Raw genomic sequence first — 26797 nt, 5'->3', positions numbered from 1 at the left:
TCAGTGTTTCCTTGAACTGTTGATGTCAGAATGAGTTTTAAGTCACATACACCTCCCTCTTCATTCCTTACCACATGAATCTTCTTTAACCTATTATTTTATTTTTTGAATCCAGTGCCCTTTCCAACATTCACTTCTAGGGACCAACACCCTAAAATGTTTTTTTTTTTTTTTTTAGCATATTGTTTCATTCTTGGCCTTGAACATGACCTGACAAAAACAACCTAACTTGTTTCTGAAGCTTTTAACCACATCTTATGGCCCTCTTCAGCAGATGGAGTTACTTAGCCCACTTCTCATTTGCTCTTGTCTGAACTGAATGACTGGGCTCTGCTCCTCCCTGTTTGTTGTGATTGACGGTGAATGGTGCCACATTTGTAAGGAACATGCATTTGTGGGATGAGCAGCAGAGCTGAGTATGTGGGTTGCGCCCATGAAAGATTTGCCAAAACTTCCCTGCCAATGCCAAACAGCTTTTTTTTGCTGTTGATTCTTGTTTGGTGTTGTTTGGTGGATTGGATGATTAAAGTCTGAAGAAACAAGACATATTGGCAATTTAACAATTTATTCATTTAACAAACAGGAGCCTCGGTAGCATGTGAAAGAACCATACACAACAACAGCCTGGCACCTCCTCCTCATGCTGGTCACCAGCCTGGTCACACACTGCTGTGGGATGGCATCCCATTCTTCAACCAGCATTTGTCGCAAGTCAGTCAATGTGGTTGTGTTGGTCACTCTGGCAACAGCACACCCAAGATGATCCCACAAGTGTTCAATGGGGTTGAGGTCAGGACTGCTGGCAGGCCATTCTATCCTCTCCACTCCCAAATTCTGGAGGTAGTCTCTGATAAACCCCGCTCTGTGGGGGCAAGCGTTGTCATCTTGGAGGATAGAGTTTGATCCTAGACTGTGGAGATATGGGATTGCCACTGGTTGCAGAATTTCATCTCGATATCTCTCTGCTTTGAGATTATCTCCAATGATGACAAGCCTTGTTTTTCCAGTGAGGGAGATGCTGCCCCACACCATCACATCGCCTCCACCAAAAAATATTACTTTATTTGTACAAGACTCACCAAAGCATTCTCTGCGTCTTCTCCACACTTTGACCCTACAATCCAAGTGCCGTAGGCAGAATCTGGACTCATCACTGAACATAACGTTTCTTCACATGTTCAGGTGCAGTCTGTTCCAGATTGTCTGGGCAGAGAGCCATCGGGCATATTGTCCTGCAAACCTTGACTGCAAATCTGTAGAAGACTGCCTACAGTTCCTAAGTGCTGACAAGATGAGAAAATGGTCTTCTTGGGGTGTTGTCTTCTTGGGACACCCACTTTGTGGCCTGTCTCTGACATCCCCCATTATATAGAACTTGGCCTTCAGTTTGCAGTTTGTACTAAGGCTCACTCCAAATAATGCTGCAACTTGGTTTTGCAGAACACCAGCTTGAAGTTTCCCTGTCGCACAGGTCCTATCCAGATCAGTCAAACGTGACATTCCAATTCTTGGAGCAGACGCCAACTGACCACTGTAGCAGGGCCCATGCTCACAGGTGCTGACAATCAGGTGCCTGATTGGCACCTGATTGTCAGCACCTGGGGGGTACCAGAAGCTCAAAACAAGAGTCAATAGCAACAGCAAAAAAAAGCTGTTTGGCATTGGCAGAGAAGATTCGGCAAATCTTTCATGGGTGCAACCTACATACTCATCCCACAAATGCTTGTTCTTTACAAATGTGGCACTACATTTAAAAGGGAAATAAACAGGCTTTCTAACGGTATAAGATTTATTGCCAAGAAGCATTGTTACAACAAAGAAATAATCTACCAAACACAAATGTCCTTACTTTTTGTGCTTAGTTTATATATATATATACATATATGTATGTATATATATATATATATATATATATATATATATATATATATATATGAACTGACATAAAAAAATGTTGTTGTGAGAACAGATCTTTCTGTTCAAACTGGCCATAAGAGACTCCAAACTAAAGGGATTTCATTGGATGTGAAGGGGACTAAATCCATCATTCTTTAGAAAAATAAGAAAACAGTTTGGTTCTACTCACAGGTGAAAAATAGTGATCAGTTTTTACATCTCCAGTCATTTCTAAATGCTATAAAACTTTTTAGGGAATAGCAGGTGAGCTATACATGCGGAATGTGTCTACAAACAAACTTACAGTTCAGCATTAATTAAGAACAAAGTTTCTTTAGGAACAAAAGAACAAATATTCACTGAGGTTTAAGCAGCGTGATTCATCTGGAGGTCAATAATAAAAGGCCATACTCCATCTACCTGGCCACTATGTTCTAAGCTACACCCAGTGACCACAGGACGCCATGTTTTTGCCACAGGGTGTCAGTGCTCACCTGCTGCCTCAGCAGATGTTACATTACATTGATTCATGGAGGTCTGATCTTTTGTTCTCTGCTCAGCTGAAGTCATGCATAGTCGTCGTGGGCCCAGCAGGGGGTGCCTATTATCTGCTAACATAATTATACTGTTTGTTTGCATATCGTGATCGTGTGTGTGTGCATGTTGTGGGCACAGGCATCAAACTTTATGGCTTCATTAAAACTTTGCCAAGTGTTTCTACAGCAACCAGCTTCTCTCCTCTTGTACGACTCTGCTTGTCATCCACACTACAGAATGCAGTGAACCATGTTCTTCTTGGTTTCTCCACTTTCACTGATTTTTAACCTGCATCTGCACATTCACCACTTGACAATTCCCCTTTTGTTTCTCTGTGATTCTCCTGCATGGGTTTCACCCCCCCCCCCTTTTTTTTTCATACTGTAATCTGTACATCAACCACCACCACCCCTCCTCCAACTCCTCTATTTCTCTCCCTTCTTCTCTTTTTCTCTCCTCTCTACACTGCTATGTGTGGGCGTTAAGCTCAGGCTGTACTTTCCATTTTGGTATTGTATTGTCAATGCATTGTTGCATCCAATCCAGTTAAGATGCTGTGGGAATACTGTATAAATCTCTCTCTCTCCATTTCTATTTCCACCTCCCCCCAGCCCCCCACCCCCACCCCTCCCCCACCCCCACCCCCAAACCTCCCTCACCCTCCTCACCCCTCCTCCCTCCCCATCTCTAGAAAAAGGGCCAGTTGCTAGGTAACAGTTAATTGTCAAGAAGTAGTTGCATGTGTTGCAATGCATCCGGAGGTTGTTGGGTTGGTGTAGGGAGAGAACGAGTAAGCAGAATAGATGGCTAAAAGAGAGATAGAAAAGATCTGGGAGTGGATTTTAGATGGGAGATAAAACTGATTAAAAGATTATTTCTACAGCCTCACCTTGCTGTGTGTCAGCATCCAGGAATATAGATGTTAAAATTCTCCCACCAAATCCATACATGAGACATCAGTACATCTTCAATCCTGATGGTTTCTTTAAATAACTCCTGTTGCTGGACAAGTCATTCAGAGTAAAGAGAGTCTGAGGAGTGAGTTTTTTTCCTTTTTTTGTACTGCTGCTCAGTACAATTTGCATCACTTCTCCTTTCCCTCAATATATTATTGAGATTTTTTTCCTCTTCTCCCTCTCACTCCACCTCTTTATTCTCATGTCTCTTTGGTCTACAAAAACACTTGTCCAACATGGTGAGTAACAACAATCTCATTATATGATGTTTGTGAAAAGACAGAGAGGAACAAAAGGAGATAATGAAAGAGCAGAAGATGATACTCAGCTGGAGACATTATCTATGATCCACTGATGACCTGTGGGACATAACAATATGATCTGTTACAACATGAACCCGGAGCATGTGAACACCAAATAGAAACAGGATGCACATGAAGAAGTCCTGTTGCTGACTGCCAACCTGTGGACACAATAAATGATTAAAAATATGTTGGAGGGAAAGAAAAGAACAAGACAAACAAGTTTGTGAGTTCTTATTTTTTATTAATACTCAACACTTTTATTCCAAAGAGACAGAAGAATAATATTTCTCAGCACTTATTTTCACATTGACTGTGTTTACTCTCATTTTCAATATTACTAAATATTCAATCAAATTTGAAATACTCTCTTCACACAAGTAATTTCTCTCCATACAAAAAATGTAAGGGTGAACTAGGTTTTTGTCATATGTACATTTTTCACAATCTGTACAGCTCAGGGATGGAGTTGTTTGGCCTTCTGTGGCAAAACACAAGAACAGAAGTTGTAGCCAAAGAGGAAAAAAGAGACTATCTGTGTAAATATGCAATAGATAATCCATTGTGCTTTCTGTGTACCAATTGATGATGATGCTTTTTTCCTTTGAGAAAAACAACTGTCTAAGATGGTCTTTGACCAAATCAAAAAGGAAATAAAAACACATTAACAAACCTTCACTGTGCACACCATGTCAGTAATAATAAATGATTGCACATATCCTGGCTTGAAGTCATTACAAAAGCAATTTTGCAAGGGGAACTACGAATCAAAGATTGATCCCAAATAGATCTATTCTCTGCCATTTTGTACAGTTTTTATCAAAAGTCCATGAGTGTGAGGTAAAGTATTTACATATAGTTTTTATAATACATGTACAATAAACAGTTATCTCTCACACACACTCTGTCTCTCTTCCATATGAGCACACACAGAGGTAATCAAGCGTATGTATTCAGGCACATACAATAACAGAAATAATGAAATATACTGAGAGATATTTAAAGGAAAATATAAGAAAAGTAGTTGAAATGAAACAAAAAAGACTTCTTCAGTGACAATGAATGTATCAAGACCTCAACCTTGTTAAAAAGCATTTACACAAACTATCAAGAAAATCGACCTTTGTATAATATTAACAGTAAAAAATGCTTTCTATCCTAGTGAAATTATTTTTTATCAATTTAGCCATATTTATTTGAGTATAGTCAAAATTTAGACCTTTAGATTTATGTCTTCTCTTGCACAAACAAGCACACAGGCACACACACTTACAGTACTACATGGATCATCAGTACTAATGAAATTGATAAAACTCCAAATAATTGCTCAAAAACACCCATTTTCTTGGGCTAAAAGTTAAGAGTTAAAAAACAGAAAGAAGGAAAGAAACTCAGTGTATACATGCAAGTCCTAACAAACACCTTGATATCATACATACTGACTTGTCAACCAAGAGAAGGAAAGTCTTCTGAAGTTTTGACTGGGATGTACAACAAACTGAATGTTAGATCCATTCAGTCGGATTGTGCTTAGATATTAGAATTTGGTTTTGCAAGATGATTTTAAGTCAAGTTTAAGTGACAACAAATAACTGAAAATAGAGAGTAGTTGTCTTAAATAGTAACTTATAATATTTTTAATGGTGAGGGCTGTAAATTAAACAAAACATAGCTTATTCTTGTCTTTATATTGTGTTAAAGAAGACATGTGTCTGATGTTGTTGACTTGGGAGATGCCTATTAATGAAAAAAACTACAAGTCCATTGTTAACGAAGGCTTTTTTTTACAAAATGTACTACCTGTTTTTTAGGTTGCTGTTTACTTTCTCCTGTCTTCCTCTTTATTCTTATTCTCCACAAACAGTTTGCTTTTAACACAGTCCACTCAGGACCTTGGACCTGAGGGCAAATTCTTCCCTTCACCAAAATTTCAGCATGTGAAAGAGATTATGGTGGAGTGGAGGGAGAAATCAAGGTTACAGAACATACTGAGACTGGTTTTGTGTTCTGGGAGGTGAAAATGTGAGTTTGAGAATCATGATGGGAAAATGATGACTGAGTGCACAGATGGATATGGTGATATTAAACTAGTTCTCCTGTCAGGACTGCCAGACAAACCCTTTAAGGAATAGTTTGGCTTTTCTACAATTCATTTTCTTTCTGAGAGTTAGATGAGATGATTGACACCACTTTCATATCTCTCCATTGACTATGAAGCTACAGCCAACAGCCGGTTAGCTTAGCTTAGCACAAAGACTAGAAACAGAGGGAAACAGCTAGCTTGCCTCTGGCTACAGGCAACAAAAACTGCCTTCCAACAGATTGTGTAAAAATGTGGAGTTTGGGGTTGTGATGACTATTTCTAATTGGTCGAAAATGTGTGCTGCCTGACCCCCCCATTTTTACACTATACAAGACAGAGCATGTTAATTAGTTGAGCTCTAGGTGGATTTTATTTAATATTGGACACAGCCATGCAGGATGTTTCCCTGTTTCCTGTTTTTATGTTAAGCTAAGCTAGACAGCTACTCGTGGTGGCTTCACACTGAACAGATATTAGACTGTTATTGATCTTCTCCTCTAACTCCCTGCAACAAAGCTAATAAGCTTGTTTCCCAAAATGTTGAATTATTCTTTTACTTGGCAGAGGGACACTGAGCTGTAGCTGTATATAGTGAGTACAAATGTCTCCCTTTTTAAGCTATTAACCCTATTTAAAAGCTAGAAACACTAAATAAAGAAATTACATGACATTCTGTAAGGGTGAGGAAAGTAAATTATTGAAGTACATGTTGTGGTCCAGGGTTAGGGTCAAACACTTATCACCATCTAATACAGCAGTCAGGACTTATAGCCGCAATCATGAAATGATTAACATGTCTCATGCTAAGAGTCCATTGTCCGTGTCCTCATCCTGAGCAGCAAAACTGTCACGGCCAATCAAGTCAGACTGGATGAAACGCCACGAGCAGCAAACAGACATTAAACATGATTTACTTGTATTTAATGGATAGTTGGATCCTGGGTCATCTGTTAAGAGGAGGTGAGGAGATAAAGCTTGTTGAGCTTTTTCAAAATGATTTAAAGGAAATTGACTTGCAGTTAGATTAACTGTAGACTTAAAAGAACAAGAAGATATATTTTATTTCTTCACATACAGCAGCATGGCTCCGGCATACCTGACTTTTGGGGGGAACAGGAATGTTTATTTATCATGGCACTGTGGTTTTAACCCTCATAATCCTGCTGTTGGTTTCTTTTATTGTTGGGGGGGGGGGTGTTAATGTAGGAATTTAAGCTTCCTCAACTTCAGTTTTTGTTTTATATCACAACATCCGTTAGATAAGCCTGGCATGCTCATGAAACTCTACTCCCATATCAGACTTTTTCAGGTGTGTTTTCACTCAATCAGTTGACTAATTGTTTGCAGGTGAATCTGTCTACCAACAGAAAAGATCATATGTGTAGAAAATCAGTATTAATCATTTAAGGCACATCCAGCTCAAAATGTGAGACCCATTTGGTGCTGCCAAGCAGAAAAATGAGAGGAAATGGCAAATCAGTATGATGATGTTGCTTCTGCAGCTGAAAGAAAACCTTTGCAAATTTATAAGTACATAGAATGTACTCAGCAAGTCATGCCTTTCACATACACTTCACAGCACTCTAAAATAAGAAAAGTAAAAAAATCAAACATGAATAATTAATAGCAAAGAAGAGTCCAAATTACAGGAACTTCAAAAAGATCCAAACTGACAACTGGTGTACCAGCCTCCTGTAATATTGGTAGCTAAGAATTAACATCATACAAATATGTAACATGAACTATTGAAATAAATAAATAAAATTTAAAAACAATCAAAACTGATCATCATTAAACACTAGAATAATATTCAATAATATTAACATTATCAATACAATTATTATTAGTTTACCCTGTTACTTCAACAGAAGTGTGATTTCTCATTCATGATTGTGTTTCTGTTGCTAAACAAAATGTTTGTTTTGGTGTTAAGGAACTGCAGGAGGGAGGGAAAGACAATGAGCACATGAAGAGAGCGGAGACTGGAGATTTTATTCAACTTTTTTCCCTCCATCCCTCCCTCCCTCCCTATCTTCCTCTGAGCATCAGAGCAGCACCAGAATCCTCTTTTCTCATTAAAAACTTGTCTCCTGACTTCACTACAGCTTAGCCTGCAGTGACCTCTGTGCATCGTCGAAAATCATTCCATTAAGTGGAGTAAGAACAACACATACAGTATTGTGTCTCCTCATTCACTACACACAGACAGGGTCATCAGCCTTTTCTCTCCATCCCCCTCCTTTTCTTCACCCACTTCATCTTCCCTCTCTCTCTCTTTCTTCCTCAGTCTTCACCCTCAGACGTCTGACTCAATGCTGGAGAGCTTTTCATAAACATGTCCATTGCTGGCACCGTTAAAGGGTCTCTGTCCCTGCCCCAAACCTAACGTGTCCCTGCCCCCAGGCAGTAGCTTGTTGGCCCCGTGGTGGTTCCCCATGGGCCCTCCCACCCCACCCAGACATATCTCTTTGGGGAACCTGGGGGCCACATTGGAGATCACCCCAGCTGTGGCAGACGCAGGCAAATAGGAAGTTGCTCCCATGGAGCCACGGAAGTCCCCTCCTCCTCGGCTGTTGTTGAGAAGTTGCTGCTGCTGCTGTTGCTGCGTCTGTGGCTTTTTGACGTAGTACGGTTTGGCACCGTGTAATAGACACTGGTCGTCGCCGAAGGTTGGGATGAAGGGGTTCTGGTTCACCTTATCTGGGTAGAGAGATTTAGACAAGGAGTAAGTCCCAGCCCCTCTGCTACCACCACCACCACCACCACCACAGCCCCCACCTCCCATCATAGCTCTATCTCTGTCCCTCAGGTCTCTCTCCCCCACCGACCGTCGATGCAACCCACCTTCGCCTCCACGGAACAAACTGAAGGAGGAGCCTCCTTTCGCCCTGTCCCCACCTATTCCCCCAAACATGGGAGACTCCCTTTCACCTGCATACCTCTCAAACATGTGAGCATAAGGGCTGGGGCCCTCCATGAAGCGGTCTTTGTCTTTCAAGCTCACACTTCGGGGTTGAGGAAACTGCCCCCCAGTGCCCCCGGCAACCCCTCCCATGCGGCTGGCCCCCTCCCTCTGCAGGTCCACAAATGTGTCATATGAGTGTTGCCTCCTTAACACCCTCCCACCCGGCCCTAGCTTCCTGCGCTGTGCCTGAGTCTGTGTTTGGCTGGGTCCTACGTTACTCTTGCCTCCAGGGAACACCATGTTGTTATCTTCACTGATGTTGTAAAGGTTGCTTGGCTGCATCTTACAGGAGTCGCACCGTTTGCAGGTAGCGGAGCTGGGGCGACTGCTGCTCCCCCCAACTCCGCTAGCTGGGCATGTGCCCCCTCCTCCTCCACCGTGATGACACACACTGTGGCAGTTACGACACTCCCAGTCACCCCCTGCTATGCCCCCCCCTCCTAGCCCAGAAACCCCCTTCTCCCAGCAGGTGTGGGCTTGCTGTCCTGCTGACACTGAGCCCATCCCACCTTTACACTCTGGCTTCTTGCCTTTACCTTTGAGGAAGTCTTCCACAGGCACTAAGCTTTTACAGATACCACCACCGCTACCACCGCCCACACCGCTTCCTCCACTTCCACCCTCTTGCTCCCACTTGGCCTTGCCCTCCTTGGAGCGGAACTGGTCCGCATAGAAATCCCTCAGATTCTCTTTGTCTTTGCGGAATAAGTAAGGTGAAGAATTACCCCCTCCTCCTCCCCTCTTCCGCTCCAGGGGAGGTGAGACCGTGCGGTGTGCCAGGGGCCCGTGGGGGAAGTGGTGGTGGACAGTGTGGTGGTGGGGTCTCCTCCTGAAGCCGCTCAGCTCTATCTCGTCCTGCTCCCGTCTGCACTTGGCCGAGGCTGGCCTCTTTTTCAGGCTGTCCCTGTACTGCTTACGCCGCTTGGCGTTGCCCTCCAGGTTGCCGTAGGTGACAGTGTGGGTGGAGATATCCGACACATCAGAGCGAATGTTCCCATCGTCACCCCCTGAGCCTCCCCCACCCCCACCACAGTACCTGTCATGACCCCCGATGAGCCCTGTGCTGGATGCACCTCCTTTGAAAGAAAACCTGCCGTACACATTGTTTCCCTTGAACCCACCCTGGTTGGAATCCGCAGGGGTGTGGCCAGCGATCAGGTCAAATTTATTGGTATTCCTGTGAGTCATGGAGGGGCGGGGCTGGGTGGTAAAGATGGGCGCTACCCCTCCCCCTAAACTGTCACAATCGAACATGCCCCCTTCCAACGAGCTAGCGCTGCCTAAACTACGCGGCCTATTAGGCGGGGGGCCGGACATACCCAGAGCCGAGGCCGGGTGGTGGTGCCGGTAATGGTCCTGGTACAGGTTGCTGTCTTTCAGGGGCAAGTTGCCAAAAGTTCTCTCCACCTCGCTGATGTAATCACTGAACATGTTGTCCTCTGGCAGGTATGGAGGAGCTGACTTGCAGTCTACAGGGTGACCTACCAGGCTGCGCCGGTGCTCCTGGATATCATAGATAGCTGACTCACGACCGCTGTGGCTGTACTCCAAGGCAGCGTGCGGAGAGCCATTAATCCCTGGGACAGCAGTCATGTCCTTCGCAGTGCGGAGCAACCGCAGGATGTTGGAGTGGGTGTTGTTCATGTTCTTCTTCATGGTGGCCGAAGGTGAGTCTATGGTTGACTTGTTTTCTTCGATTTGTACCCCATGGATGCAGCTGTAGATACCCTGGAGTGTGAAAATTAGAGGAAAAGGGAGGTAGAGAGAGAAAGAGAGGGTGAGACAGGCCATGGGAGGAAGACAGAAGAAGAGTGAGAGTGGGAGAGTATAAAGCTCAAGTGAGAGGAAAATAACAGTAAAACTTGTGGCAGTAGTCAACAACCGGAGGGGATTTAATGATAGAGAGACAGAGCACCAGAGAGAGAGAGGGAGAGAGAGAGAGAGAGAGAGAAAGAGAGAGGAAGGAAGAGAAAGAGACAACCAGAGAAAGACAGAGGCAGAGAGAGATAGAGAGGCAAACAGGGACAGACAGAGATTGAGAGAGAAGGAGGGAGAGAGAGAGGTAGAGGAAGGGGCAGACAGAGAGAGAGAGAGGCAAACAGACAGAGGCAGAGAGAGAGAGAGAGAGAGAGCGAGAGAGGCAAAGAGAAGCAGAGAGATAGAGAGAGAGGAAAACAGAGACAGACAGAGGCAGAGAGAGAGAGAGAGAGAGAGAGAGGCAAACAGAGACGGACAGAGGCAGAGAGAGGTTAATGCATTGCCATGTTCCCTCTGACCACCCTCTTGTTTACACACTATTTAACAGTAATGGGGGCTGAGTTCATAAATGACTTTTCTCAGGGGAACAGCATGGACCCTCACAGCTGCTGCTCAGCACTCAGACACAGACCTGAGTGAGAGGGGAATGAGCATATCAAAGCCTTGACTGATAACACAAGGGAGGCAGTAAACTCATGATTCTGACCACCAATCAATATGTTTAATCAATGTCATTTAAATTCAGCTGACGCTGGTGCCACTGGCTTCCTACATCACAAGTGTTTTCCTTTCATAAAAAACACTGTCGAGGGAATGGATCACTTAGTAAAAGTTTGTTGGACTTTTCTGAGACAGAAATTAACAATCTGTTTAAAATGTCATTATCCACCAGTATTTGTGTATTTGTTTGGTTGGTTGGCAAAGGCAGTTGCCAGTAAAGTCAAACAAGCGTGTTTAGACGAGGGCTGAGGGAATCTGTGGTTGAGGCGACAGCCAAATCTGAAAGGTCGAGGACACACTACCCACCAGGCAGTGTGCAGGCCAACGTTCCTCAAAGGCGTCAACTTGTCAGAAACGGTTTCTGTCTCTCTTAGTCACTTTCCTGTCGCCAAGCTACATTCATGAATCTGAATCATCAACCCTCTTTTCTTTTATGCCTCCATTCTCTCTTTGTGTCTATCTTATCTTGGTTTCCGGGCGCTCAGGTGAGTGGCAGCTGCTCCAAAGGTATTATCTATATCTCTCTACATCTATAGCTACTGTGGCTACAGTGAAAGGTAATATAACAGAGGTTACTGGCACACCGCTGTGTCTATTCTCTTCTACTCTGCCTTTGTCCTGCAACCAGTTTTATTCTATATCATTACTATTGCTAACTGATCTCTTTTTCTTCCTCTGTATCTTATTAGCCCTTTGGAGTCTCATTGCTTGTCCATCCTTACACTTTCTATATACTGTATATGAACTACGATTTTCTTGAATGCTTCACTATCTTTTATTGATTGTTTAACAAGGCATGGAAGTGTATAAAAGATATCTCTTGAGGGGCCACTCTTGAGTAATAAAACCACTCTTGAAAATCTGTCTGCACTCAAAATGGAGGGTGTAATTCAAGTAAAATCAAGCAAAATACAGCAAACCTTGAAGCTACCCTGCAGAAAAGCTGAGCTTTTGTTTTTGCATAAAAAGTATAATAGTTTCAGAAGCTACAAAGACAGAGGGGAACTGTCCCCAATTCAACAAACATGAAAATTCAGTGGGTTTCTGAAGTGCAGATCTGTCTTTCAAGTCCTGTCAGGTTAGTCTGAGCAGGTGTAAACCAAATTCCATTACAATTAGAAACACCTTCAGCCTTAACACACAAACACGTGTCCTTTTCTCGGGCAAATAATAACTAAGACAATTTGCATGCAACAACCCCCCCCCCCCCCCCAAAAGGTAACATTATGCAAATGAATTACGCCTCCAGCGATTATTTACAGAAACTCAAACAGCCTGCATCAATAACACTGAGACATCTTGTAAAGTGACCCATCTGAGTTGAGGTGTAACTACACTGAAATGAGCTCATTAACATCCACCAACACACCTTCAGATCAGCAGCTGAGAATGTGCAGGACAGTAAGCAGCTTTTATTTCAGTAGCATTGACTTGATAAACAGTGGATTTTCTTAAAGACAGTGGCCTTTTTTAACCCTGTTAGAGACATATCAACCAGCTGGTCTACTTATCTGTCGGTCAACATATTGATAATCTGGGTGCTTACAAGCAAAATGAGCTATGATGGTTTGTTGTGTCCTTTTCCTTGTATGATGTTATGGGATGTTGGAGGGTCAAACAGTGTGTGAAACCTCTTTACCCCACTGCTGTGATCATTAGTTGTTACAACTTTCCAAAATGGACAATTCACTAATACTTGAACAGTGCCTGTGCTAAAATTGACTTTAAGTATATTATAAAAATTGTAAATGTCATATTGCTATACTATTAAGACATTGTTGTGAGGATCTTTTACATGACATATGATGCTCATGACTTGTGTTTTCTTGTTTAACAACAGCCTGGGCTAAAAAAAACACAGGTAAGTCAGGTGAGTCATCGTATGCCCCTGACTGACTCGATACAACTCAACCACAGCCAGTGGTTTTAAAACAAACACTCTTGTGATCTTTCTGTCAGGAGGACAAAGGTCAGACCTAAAATAAAACACAAACACACTCACTCTGCTAATGGAGAAGGTGAACCCAGGCTTTCCGGAGCACACGCCCATGAAGCAGAAGCGCAGTTGCCAGTAGAACAAATGTTCACAGATGAAGGTGATGAATGACAGAACCATGGCAGCCCCAAGCATGTAGAAGACCCCCGCCATGTTGTCCACGTCCAGCTGGCTGCTCATCACCTCGTTCTTCTCATTGTGGCAGATGCCTGTCAGCCACAGGGCCTCCAACTCCTCCATCTCACCTGGAGGAAGGAGAGACACGTGTGCTCAGGTTACTGTATCAATGTTTGTTGATGTTAATGTTTGTGTCCTGCACACTCGGATGGGTTTGCCTGTAGGTGTCTAAGCATGTAAGTGTGAGTACAAAAAAAGAGGAAACATTTTTTGGATGCGGAGTTGATGCCAAAAACAGCTCAGGTCTAATCTATGTGCAACAAATATCATGTTGCATTATTAAGACTTAATTCCCCTCTGAGGATCATCCTCATTAAGGATTGCTTATGCAAGGGTAACCCTTTTTTGTTGTGGGAAGTAAAACAACAGCCTGCTGGGACGTGACATTCCTCAGGGAGGAAGTGTACGTGATCATGTGACAAATGTTTCCGCCCTAACGTGTGTCCCCCTCAGTTCCACATCCCTGAGAGGGGTTGCTTAGGGGGGAGGACACGTTCAGAGAGATTTGTTTGATCTTCACCAATGGTCTGTTTTTTGTGTGTGTGTCTATGTGAGATCAAGGGGGTATATATTTTCCTAATCCTTACATAACACTATTCTGGGTATGGATGGTTGTGCAGATGACTGTGTGTGTTTGACTCAAAGGCTGTTCAGACCTGGTATTAACATCCGTCTCAGGTGATCCGATCACAAGTGGAAAGCTCTAAGTACAGGTGAGGACACATTTGAGCTCTGAACACTAACAGCGTGAACTTGAATCTCTGCTGGGCCACATGAGGGGCCGCTCAACTGATGTCCTTGACCATAGCCTAATTAGTCTCACCACAGTTAATTATTCATTTTTTTCTATTATTAATCATTATTTAATCTATTTTTTTACACAAATAAAGTTTTTTATTATTATTATTATTATTATTTCATTATGAACCCAAACTATTTTACTATTTAAAAACCTGATTGGTAATGATTTGAATAAGATTGATATCAGTCTCATATCTTTGCAGTAACTACAGAGCTAGAGCCAGGAAGTGTTTAGCTTAGCCCAGTTTTAAGATTGAAAGCAGAGGGCAGCAGCTAGTCTGGCTCTGTCCAAAGTTAAAAAAAAAAAAAAAAAAAAAAATCACTTCCTCATTCCAACCTTACACTAAAAGAAAAGTACAGCCAACAAGTTTTGGTTTTATGAGGAGTTCGGTGTTGAAACTATTTCTTGACAAACATCAATCCAATCAACATTTCTGTTAGCATCTCTGGCTATAGCATGGGTTTTCAGGACAGGCTCGGGGGCACCACACCTCACAACATCCCTGTGACGGAGAATCCAGGAGCCACTTTTTACTGTGAAATGGTTACAGCATGTAAAATCATAACTTTTACACTTCTGTGTATGAATGACACTAATGAAGTATAATGTGTTCCATGGAGCCAGGCTAACTGTTTCCCCTGTTTCCAGTCTTTATGCTTGGCTAAGCTAACTGCCTCTAGTCACTAGGTCCAGCCTTAATGCAAAGACATGAGAGAGTGACAGAATATGTTGAACTATTCCTTTAAAATGAACTGTCAAGTTTTACCTATAGCTGCATTTCAAAGGACAGAAATGAAAGGACCTGTCTCATGGAGTCATTGTTAATGTAATTAGTAACACCTGTGCTTTTGCATACTATAACAAGTCAAAATGTTTGATGTGAAAAAAGCTTCTTTGATTTGTTATGGCTTCTAATGAAGCAGCATTTCAAATATTTGTGCATTTTGCATGATCAAAGTGGTATAAGGCAACTCCAGCTATATATGCAAGTTTAGAAAAAAAAAATCACAGAAAAGATGGATGTCCCTGTTTTTATATGAGCTCCAGGCAGCCCCAGTATCCCACTCAACATCTTCAAAACCAACAATGGGACCAGCAGATTGGTTCCCATTTAAAACTGGTTTTAATGCGTCCAGTTCCCAACTCTTCCTACATCAGATTTTTCTCATCAGTCCACAGATTTAAATGACAGTGACATAAGGCAAAGACACACACTCTCCTGAATGCACACTTCCTATTAAATTTGTATGTCCTTACTTTTGAACCAATGATGTGAACCCCCCCCCCATCAAAGGCCAGTGTGTATGTGTGTGTATATTTGTCAACAAGCTTCACAATATATGACATGACATGTAGTGAGCAACATTGTGCCTCTTGATTCATATCAGGGACAATCAGTTATTTTACACATAGCAGACAAAAAGTGTTGCTAAAACCACAGCTGGTGATACGTTTCAACATTACTCCACTTCCATGTTTCCCATAAATCCAAGTTCCCTCTGAAGAAGCAGGCAGACTTCCTCTGTTGTAGATGAACTAAAAGATATACTGTTATATTATAGGTATAAGTGATGCTAGAGTGTACTGATACGAACATGAACTTTCACAGGTCAGCTAACAACATGCAGCACAGTGTGTGTATTTTGTAGTCTTTTGCAGGGACACTTTAGCTTCCCCTCGAATGGGTCAAGCTCCTCTTAACGACTTGAACTTTACCCCTGTCAATTTTTCCATTAAAATTTTTACCTAAAAGTGAATCTAACTGGGCTAATTTATATATAAAAACATTAAGAACTGTAGTATTCATGACTTTTATACAGGCATTCCAAACTGACAGTGTTTTCATTGGTTGCTGAAAGACGTGAAAGAGGGAACGTTTGGCTGCACTAGTTAAAGGGGAACTATTTTACACATTAAATAAATTTACAGGTGTTGTGGAGAAAGTAATAAAGAAGTAGAATAAAATCTTTTGTGGCTCCAGAAGATGTCGCGTGAAGTCTGATAAACTGCCTCATGATGCCACTTGCTGCCGTGCTGGCTGATGCCGCTGAAGATGGAGGTGTGAAGTTGGAAAGAGGTGAGCTTACCAGACCTCTGTCCCCCGCTCCTCATCTCTGCTTGAGACTAGCAGCTAGCTAGCTAGCATAACATGTCCGAAATTTCAATTGACTTCTAAATGCCGGCAGTAGAGTTGCATTGTGGATAATGTAGGTGCAAACATTTGATTAGGAAGAAAAATGTGCAAAATAAAAAGAAAGATATCTTTTTTTAAACTGTCCACCATGAGTCCAACAGTGTTATTGGGATGCAAAACAACAGTATATTAGTGGAATAAAACATTTCATCACTTACCTGAGGTTTGGCTGCCTTGTATCTAAATGGATGGAATTGTTTAAAACAATAAAAAATGGAAAAACTTAAGGATGGACACTGAGACGTCGTGATCCACTGTGCAGTTGACGTTAATAACAGAAACATCACGTATGTTTTCTTTTTGGTCACTTGTAATAACAACAACAACAACAATAATAATAATAATAATAATAATCCATTCTGGTGGTTAGTCAGTGCAGTTTGACCAGGTCTTATAGTGACAAGTAGTCTAACACAGTCCAGAGTAGACATCTGTATATTATGGTGCATACAATATCCCTTGTTACAGACAGTGTCATTAGTGTGCTGGACAATGATTGGATACAGATACAGAATCCAACCTTTCTCTTATATGAATATTTATATTAAATGGTCCTGGTGTAGTCAGAGATATACTGTCACCACACTGCTGAATTGATAAGCTTGTGTCACAATACTAAAGTAATCATTTTTACACAGACAAATGTGCTGGTCGTGACCACGCTGGTGGAAGTGGAAAAAGGGTTAAAATATTTATGTACCTAAATCACAGACTGAACTTTGCAGCTTTTATGTCTGCTTCTTCTGAGGTGGCTTACTGGCTGAACGTCCTACAACACTACACTTATCTAAACCTGGAAGGGGTTTTACTTTTAATATGTCAGAGTAATTTTATGAACATGAGTAAAAACAAATTGACCTAGACTGTAAATGTTAGCTTGTGTTTCATACCAGAAAGTTCACAAACACTCAAATTGTCATTGATAAATTTGAAAGACCTGTCTTGATGAGATGCCAGAGTATAGACCTAGCACGAACAGATGAAAACATATTCAAGGTTTTCCTGTTGAATTGATTAGTCCACTAGCCAAGTCTGTCAGTCCAAAGGTCCTGCTCCTGAAATCGTGTGACAGAAATATGTCCATCACACTAGTCTAACAATATGCAGAGGCTTCAACACTTCAGCACTGATGTCGTCCACAGAGCTCATTCTACTTATCTTCAGTTAAGGTCAGGATTTCCCTGTCACTGCCCAAACAGCCTTCACAATGTGATGCCACAACCTCCTGAGCTGATAAACTAACAGATTCCTTCCACACTCACTTTCACTTCCAAAAATACAGCAGCTGCATATTTTTGTGCCTGCTGGTGCCTTGCTGTTCATTAAGAACTGTAGTCTGCCACCCTGGTTCAGGAGACTGCGCTGGCTGCTGGGATCCACCAGTGGATGGTGGGTTATCACCATAACAAGCAGTGACCACTTCCTGCGTCACAGCTCCTTTAAAGCCACTTCGATGACTCCAACCTTTCTATCTGATAAGAGTAACTTAATGTTATGATTATCAACCCGAACGATCATTTTGCTTTGTTTTCTTGACAGTGATTTGACACTGAAGGGAAGTTATGTTTTCTTTATACTGAGTCAACTTTATATTTATCTGCTTGGTTGTCCTGTAATATGGTTGTTACAACATTATACCTCCTTGGTGGTGTAATAATGTTTAGACCCAATCTATGGGATATTACAACATTTAACAACATTATTTAATTTACCATCTCCAAACAGCATGAGGATGGCAAGATCTACAGCTCGTTTCCAGCCTGAGTCCTTCTGGATGGCAATGCCATAGCCGGTGGAGGCGAACACTTTTCCACTCCCGATAGTGACCAGCTTACAGCCCTCGTCTCTGCCTGCCATGTAGTTCAGCACTGCAGCGTCGTAGATGAAAGCATCCAGTTTGCTGCAGGGCACAATGGAAGGAAAATGTTTTACACAGTGTGATGGAGTCACCAATTATACAGTGACTGTGAATCAATGTGCTCACAATCACTTTGATCATTTATAATTTCATTTCATTGGTAATAAATTTATAATGAATTGAGATTTTAGAATACTTATAAATCACACAAGTGTAGAGTTGATTTTATTTCTTGGAAAGTTTCCTTGAACAAACGATAAACAATGTGATTTGATACTAATTTCTAATGATCATTCAAAGTCTACACAAAGCATTCAGTTATATTAGTTATATCAGTCACCAGTATCAGTCATATTAGTTATATCAGTCATCAGCATCAGTTATATTAGTTATATCAGTCATCAGTATCAGTTATATTAGTTATTTATATCAGTCATCAGCATCAGTCATATTAGTTAGTTATATCAGTCATCAGTATCAGTCATATTATTTATATCAGTCACCAGTATCAGTCATATTAGTTATATCAGTCATCAGCATCAGTTATATTAGTTATATCAGTCATCAGTATCAGTCATATTAGTTAGTTATATCAGTCATCAGCATCAGTCATATTAGTTATATCAGTCATCAGCATCAGTTATATTAGTTAGTTATATCAGTCATCAGCATCAGTCATATTAGTTATATCAGTCATCAGCATCAGTTATATTAGTTAGTTATATCAGTCATCAGCATCAGTCATATTAGTTATATCAGTCATCAGTATCAGTCATATTATTTATATCAGTCACCAGTATCAGTCATATTAGTTATATCAGTCATCAGCATCAGTTATATTAGTTATATCAGTCATCAGTATCAGTCATATTAGTTAGTTATATCAGTCATCAGCATCAGTCATATTACTTATATCAGTCATCAGCATCAGTTATATTAGTTAGTTATATCAGTCATCAGCATCAGTCATATTAGTTATATCAGTCATCAGCATCAGTTATATTAGTTAGTTATATCAGTCATCAGCATCAGTCATATTAGTTATATCAGTCATCAGTATCAGTTATATTAGTTATATCAGTCATCAGTATCAGTTATATTAGTTAGTTATATCAGTCATCAGCATCAGTCATATTAGTTATATCAGTCATCAGTATCAGTTATATTAGTTAGTTATATCAGTCATCAGCATCAGTTATATTAGTTCGTATAAATAATTATTTTCTATGAAATAAAACATTAATCTTCAAGGGAAAACAGCAGCAGTACTATTTTTAAACAGAGAAAATGTCATACTTTTAATGAGAATGACTTTCACAAACAATTCTCTATTTAAAAAAACAAAAAAAATTATCTTGTTATTTCCTCAGCTTTCAACAACATCTCATGGTCCTCCTTGGCAGATTTAGTTGCTCCGTTGCAATGGAGATGATTTTGTTGTTGGAATGTCAGTAATGAGGTAAAACCTAAACCATCTCCATCACAACTGAGCAACTCCATCCACTGAGGAAGACCACAGATGTGGTCAAAAACTTCCGAAACAGTGAGTAAGTTGGACCTTGTGTTGAATTTGTTTGTGTAAAGATCTGGGTGGCTTCCCAGATGAGCTAAACCTGAGAAGGACACCCAGTGCTCCAGTCTTTCCTATCCATATCAGTCCTGAGCGAGACAATAGACAAATTAACATGATGGTCTCCAGGTTGGTGCCTCTCCAGGCCTCTGTGGTCATTCAGCTCAAACTCTCATAAAACACCAGAGGTACATCACTGTTTTGTTTTCTGAATTTGCTATAGGTTGAAGAAAACAGGAGACAGGTGAGTGAAAGAGTAAAGAGGAAGGTAAGATATTAGACAGCTCTATCAGCCACAGAGACTAAATATTAGCTAGCTTTCACACAACCAAAGGCTATGCTGCTATTCTGAGCACCAGAGGCAGGCAGATACACAGTTCCACCGACTGCCCACCCACATTGCCCAGAATGCTCCCTCTTCCTCTGTCTCCCTCTCTATAATCCTTCATCATCTTTTCTCTGTATTGCATCAGTACAGGACCTCACAGCTCCATAACATAGTCTCATTTCTCCCTGCTGAGATCCTTTCAACTCCCTCCTTCCTTACAGCCCCCATCTGTCTCTCCATCTTCCCCTCTATCTCTCTTCCTCACCCGGTCTTCAGACTGTACAGTGCTTCATCTACATTCTTCTGGTGGAAACTGGTCATGTAGGCATGCATGTCCCGGTAGTTGTTGCGGATGTTGCGCTCTGTACTCCCATTGGGCACCGTGCCGAACCGGAATGGTGGCGAGAATTCGTTCGGCTTCTGGAACTGTGGTGAGTTTTCCGGAAAAGAAACCACACAGAGAAAATGACAGAGTGCTCATTAGCATGGAAAAGACACTGAGCCACATCAGATATCCTGTAATGCAGTGTTAAGCAGGAGCAGCTCAATAAACAGACAAAGACAAGTGAATCTCAAACATACATTTAAACAAACTTGTACTATACACCAGATCAAGTTCAAAACAAGGATCCACCATGTAGTCTAGGGCTGCAATTAGTGATCATTTTCATTACTGATTAATCAATATAATTTCTCAATTGACTGATCAATTGTTGTTGGTCTGTACCATGTGAGAACTGTCCAGACTCATGTATTATAAAACATATAGTGAAGACTCAGCACAGAAGATCTATGATTACCACAGTTTTAAGGTGGGAAGCCAAGATTAATGTCACCAAACAAATGTGACATATAGCCATGATCTCCCCTCCCTCCCTTTCTTGTTCCCGTTGAACATTGTGATGTCACAGTGAATTTGACCGTTGACCTTTGGGATAAAAAATGTCATCACTTTCACATCACATTTTATCTTATTTTACATTTGTGTTAACTTTGTTATAATTAATGAATGACTTTTTGAGTTATGGCGGAAACATCTTTTGTGAGGTCACAGTGAACTTTGACCTTTATCCACCAAATTTGCATCAGTTCATCTTTGACTCCAATTGAAAATTTGTGCTAAATTTGAAGAAATTCTTTCACAGTGTTTGTGAGATATCAAGTTCATGAGAATCAGACCGATAGATGACCTGAAAAAACCCATCACAGTTTGTGTTATCTGTAACACAAAACCTCAAAACATTCAGTTCATGAACATCAGACATAGAAAAGTAACCGGTTTGAGATGTTTCCGGTAGTATTTGGTATTTTGCATTTGTGCTTGAAAAAATGTCTTTAGTCTATCAATGAATTATCAAAATAGCAGCTTCTTTTGTTGTCAAAGAGCTCAGCCAATCCACAACAATGTTGATGATTATTTAGCAAAATAAAAATTTTCTGGTTCCAGCTTCTCAAATGTGGTAACAGGGGTAGTTACCTGTTTATTGTGACAATGAATATACTAAAGATTAGTAATCCTATATGTGTGTTTGTTTTCCTCCTAAACACAAATATGTGGACATATTTTTAAAGCTGGAATGCAGCACTTTTAAATATAAATGAATGTCCATTACATTCAAGCCATTCAGCACCAGGTTAATCTCTCTCGGACGTTTATTATGTGTTCGACTTGCAACACAGAACAACATGCTGAAGGTTTCGAAATGAAATACATTGGTAGGAACCTTCAGCATGTTGTAATGCATTGCTTGGTGGACACATTAAAAGTCCAACGTGTGGCTGTATGAAGGTGTCAGGAGGAAAAACCGTAGGAGTATGGTGGAGACTATGGTGGAAAAACCTTGGATGCATCCAAGAAAAGTTTCTAATGCTCTAGATTTAAAAAAAACTCTGCATTCAGAGGAAGGATTACAGTCCAAAAAAGAAAGCAATCAACAGCGAGGACAAACACAGATTACCACTGGTTAGGGTTTTCTTCATGTGAGAACACAGACAGAACTACTTAGGGAAGACATACATGCTGCCTTAATGCTCTTGGACATGTTGGCATTTGTAAAATATTTGGAGCACATTTACTCTGCCTAAACATGAATTATTACCTTGGAACTGTGGAAATGTATCTGTAATCAACAGTGTTTGTTTAATTACTCTCAGGTATGTCAGGAAAACCACTGAACTAAACAGTTAACAAGGTGTTTAACAAGGTGTTGTTGTAAAAGAATATCTCACCTGTATAAATAAAGGTTAAATAAATTAAAATAAATAATCAGACATGAAAATGGTCATTAGTTGCAGCGCTAAAGCACACACCTGCTCCTCCACCCCACAACTCAAACTGCACTGAATTCACACCTTTTTGTCTGACAGGCCCGACACCTGGTCGACATACTCCTCCTGGATCATGAAGGCAGCCAGGTTGGCAGTGTAGGAGGCCAGGAAGATAACAGCGAAGAAGGCCCACACCGACACCATGATCTTACTGGTGGTACCTTTGGGATTCTGCACGGGAACAGAGTTGTTGAAAACCAGACCCCAAAGCAGCCAGACGGCCTTACCGATGGTGAAGGAGGGACCTCCAGGCTCTGGGACACAGAGTGACAGAAAGGGAGGAAGAGGGTGAAAGGGGGGGTTGGAGGGGTGGTGGTGGTGAGAAAGATGACAGAAGGAAGAAGATGCAAGAAATCGGTTTCAGAGATGATAGAAACTACTTCACTCGATATGCATTTACTCATCACTGCTGTTGATAGATGGCAGATTTGTACCCATCCTTTAGTTTGTCAGTGATCACAGGCTGTGCTGTACAGTCCACATCCACTCCTCCAGCCGCTGCCGTGACAACCCACTGTTACAGACTAACTCTGTTCCACCTACTTCTATGGCAGTATGACAAGCTACCGACTGTAGCTGTGTGGCATCAGAGATAAGATAGGACGGGGGGGTGGGGGGAGGGTGGTGGGGGGGGCGTGGGGGGGGCAGGCCACAATTATGCTACAGCTGGAGCGGCAGTATAGGACAACAGCCTTACATAACACAGAGATTAAACCACACACACTGCTGCTGTGACAGAAGACATTCAGAAAACAGTGCTCTGGGAAAAATAACTCCAAACCAAGCACCACTACTCTCATCTCCTCAACAATACATAAACAATTTAACAATATAACCTATATAAACAAGATAACACTTTTCTGATTTTATCTTGGGTGGCTTTCATTGTTTCAATGCAATCCTGAGAGTTCAACAGAACTGGGTGTATAAAACCTAAAGAAAAAAAAATATTGATTTTGATGGGCAAATTGATATGAACAGCCTGATGGAACCGTATTTGATTCAACTGGGTAGTTTTGATCCATACTGTCAGAGGCTGTTAAACCTTGCACATATTTTCAGTGGATGGTAATAGATTTACTTAAGTTTACTCATCAGTTTTACAACCTAGATTTGGTGGTGTAACATCGGTGTAATATTTGAGGAAGGCACAATAATGAAAAAGACATAGTAATGCAAGAACAGAGGAGTCTTTGTTCACATGGTGTTCACATGTATCTGGTTCTTGTCAATGATCCTTTTCATTAGTAAAAGAGCTTAAGTGACTGTATATCCAGATAAGTACTCCAAGAGCTCAAGTACACCGACCCTGTTGCCAGTCACACTCATTCAGAAGGGATTATCAAGTTTATTATCAAGTAATGAAGCACATGGAGGTCTCTGTTTGAATGGTGCATTCAAGGTAACAAAACATGCCGACTAAGTCTTCATTTAGCACACAACATTGCCTGAAAATGTACCTCATTGGCATCTTATTGCAGCATGGATTGACTGGATCTGGGCTTGTGTGTGTGCATGTGTGTTTGTAGATAAGGGTGTGTGTAGATGTGTGTGTCCTCTCACCTCTTCCGTCTGCCAGACAGCGATTGTAACCCACCGGGCTGAAGTACTCAAACACAAACACGGCCACGGCCGACACGATCAGCAACATCACAAACATCATCACCCAGACATCAGCACTGAAGGGCTCTGAAAACAGGGAGAGGGTGGGAGAGGAGGGGTGGTAGGTGGGAGGAGAGGGTGCAGCGAGGAGCAGAGGAAGTGGAAAGGGGAGGGAGGGTTGTGGGGATACAGAAAGAGGAAGTTCATTAAACTAAATTAAACATAATTATAAAATCACCCCCTAGTATCAACATGATTATTTGTGTTCAGACACCATGTCCTGTGTGCTCTTTGTTACACGTTCATGGATTTTATCTGAGTTTGTGTGAAGCTTAATGAGCAGCTCTCAAGAGAGAAACTAGAGGAGGGAGGGAGGAGTAAATGGACAGATGTACTCATTGAAATGGGCACTTTTTCCTCCACTTGCTCTGTATTCTGATTTGCAATTTTCTCACACAGTATATTCACAGTGACAAACAGTCTGCCATGCCCAGCATCATCCAGCATTAGTATTTTTGATTTTATTACACTGATGGCCTCTGTTTGCTGTTCACTCTGCTAGCTGCAACTGCCGATGCAAACCCAAAATGTCCTGCTGTTCACATCAAAAGCTGAAGCCAAAGCAGGAAACACAGAGTTACTGAGGTTCATACTGACAGCATTTACAAAACATTTAAAAAAAATTTCAGGAGGTAATTCAACAAGTGGGAACAATTACAGGCATCATCTTAAGGATTATAACTTACTGGACTTTATGCATGTAGCTATATGTACGTTTTTCACTACATGGCCAATGTTGGCATTAACAGCTGTTTACTTCCCAGTCTAGAAGTTCAGTATCAAACTTTGGTTCTTTACTCGCCACAAGCTGCCTCCAGCTGTGGAAAACAATTCATTCTTGTTTTGATTCTATGTCTATGTCCTCCTTACTTCTACTGAAGATTGCATGCTGATCAGCTAACTCCATCTCATTATACTACTCTATGATACCGAGTCACTGTAGTGTCCAGTCTGCCCTGAAGAAGATTGTTCTTGGGGCTGAAACTAATGATTATTTTCATTGTTGTGTAATCTGAACATTATTTTCTTGATTAATTGTTTGTTCTATAAAGTAAGAAAATTATTTAAAATTATTTCAGGGTCCTTGGTGATGTCATCAAATTTCTTGATTTGTCCGACCAACCCAATTCGAAACCGAAACAAAGATTTTACCAAGATTTAAAAGAGAAAGAAGCAGCAAGTGCTCATATTAGAGAATCTGGGACCAGAGTGTGTTTGGTATTTTAACTTTAAAAAATGACTTTAATATTTAATATTTCATCAAAATTGTCGCTCGTTACTTTTCTGTCATGAATTAATTAATTTACCAACTAATCATCTCAAATGTCTCTAAATGTTTCCGAGGTTAGGAAGCATTTTATTGTGCAATGCTTTATAGTACGGTGACAATACAGCTAAGCCTTTCAACTTAAATCTCAACCATATCACAGTGACAAGATAATACTGACATACAAATATGTCGATTTTGAGTGATTCTATGATACTAAGCTTTTTCAGCAATTTTATTTCTGTGTGACCACACTTTGTGAGCAGTTTTGTAAAAACCTACTTGAATCTCTGTGATTGTGCATTTGCTACATGATGTGAGCGTGTTCTTATGCATGTAAGTGTTCTTGATTGTGTGCTGTACATCTGCCAGAACCACCAGGTGCACATCTCCTCACCAAGAAAGGCAGAGGGGGAGACGGTGCCATTGCTACGGGAGACCATGACACTAATCCCCGTTTCAATGAACGGCACAGAGAAGTCGATGACCTCTGACCTCTCCTCGTTGATGGTGAGCGAACCCACTGCCATGTGGGCATTCTTCAACACCACCTGTGGGTCAGCCGCAGACAGACAGAGGAAACATAGGCGGGTCAGTGGGTGTGCAGCGCTGCATGAGCCTAGGACAGTGTTAAGAACCAAGTGAGTCAAAGGGACGTTTCGGGAAAAAATAATTCTGTGGTGCTGTTTTTTATCAAGCCACCATCTCTGCTGTATTTAACAGACTATTTTGTTGGAACAGAGAGAGGATGAGAAGGGGATCATTACTATGACTGGGGCAGTATTTGACTCCCTACCACCCTGGCCTCCCTCTTAAGGAGGGTGTTCAGGTATATTCAGCCCCATGTTTCTGGAGCCTCGGGCCATGAAAAAAAATGGAGCACAAAAGACTGTGTAAATAAAGGATATGTATGCCACAGTGAGCAGGAATCCTGCGCATCCTTCCTGTTTGTCACACTTGCTCTCTTTTTTCTCTCTCTCTCATTCTGCTTTCTGTGTCTGTTGTCCTGTTTTCCCCCATTCACATTAAATCATTAGCTACTTGCTTAGGCATTTAAGGACGTGGATTAATGCATCAATGCATGCACTGCACATTTGCATAGTCTTGTCTTAATAATGATGTACAGTATATCTCTGGAATTTTTTTTAACACAATCTACAGTAGGGGGACTTCAAATACTGTCATTTTATAATACACTGCACATCTTCACTCATCTGTGTTCTTAATAACAAAGTCACTCGTTGCATGTCATTATCATTTAAGTTGAACATCACATTGATCTGTAAAGGCTGCTGGATGTCTAATGTCTAATGTGTGCAGGAGAGAAGTGGGTCTTTCTCTGAGGCTGCTTTCTCTCTCTCTCTCTCTCTCTCTCTTTGTCTCTCTCTCTCTCACTCC

General features: G+C 41.3%; 1 protein-coding gene across 1 annotated transcript in view; it reads right to left on the bottom strand.

The window, feature by feature from the left end:
• Positions 1-3914: 3914 nt before the first annotated feature.
• grin2bb (glutamate receptor, ionotropic, N-methyl D-aspartate 2B, genome duplicate b) overlaps positions 3915-26797 on the bottom strand; it is a 95313-nt gene continuing 72430 nt past the window's right edge. Inside the window, exons 10-16 of the mRNA XM_071473265.1 lie at positions 25797-25950; positions 24034-24159; positions 22495-22724; positions 20408-20568; positions 18099-18286; positions 13220-13458; positions 3915-10467 (exon numbers count right to left, since the gene is read on the bottom strand). Of these exons, the coding sequence (XP_071329366.1) occupies positions 8071-10467; positions 13220-13458; positions 18099-18286; positions 20408-20568; positions 22495-22724; positions 24034-24159; positions 25797-25950 (3495 nt within the window). The 3' untranslated portion in view covers positions 3915-8070. The remainder of the gene's footprint in view (positions 10468-13219; positions 13459-18098; positions 18287-20407; positions 20569-22494; positions 22725-24033; positions 24160-25796; positions 25951-26797) is intronic.

Source organism: Trachinotus anak, unplaced genomic scaffold (genome assembly GCF_046630095.1).
Source record: "Trachinotus anak isolate AG129_WGS33_773 ecotype Australia unplaced genomic scaffold, CSIRO_AGI_Tana_v1 ptg000049l, whole genome shotgun sequence".
Classification (NCBI taxonomy): Eukaryota; Metazoa; Chordata; class Actinopteri; order Carangiformes; family Carangidae; genus Trachinotus; species Trachinotus anak.
Note: the sequence above shows the minus strand (reverse complement) of the source record. Positions and strands in the feature narration are given on the sequence as shown.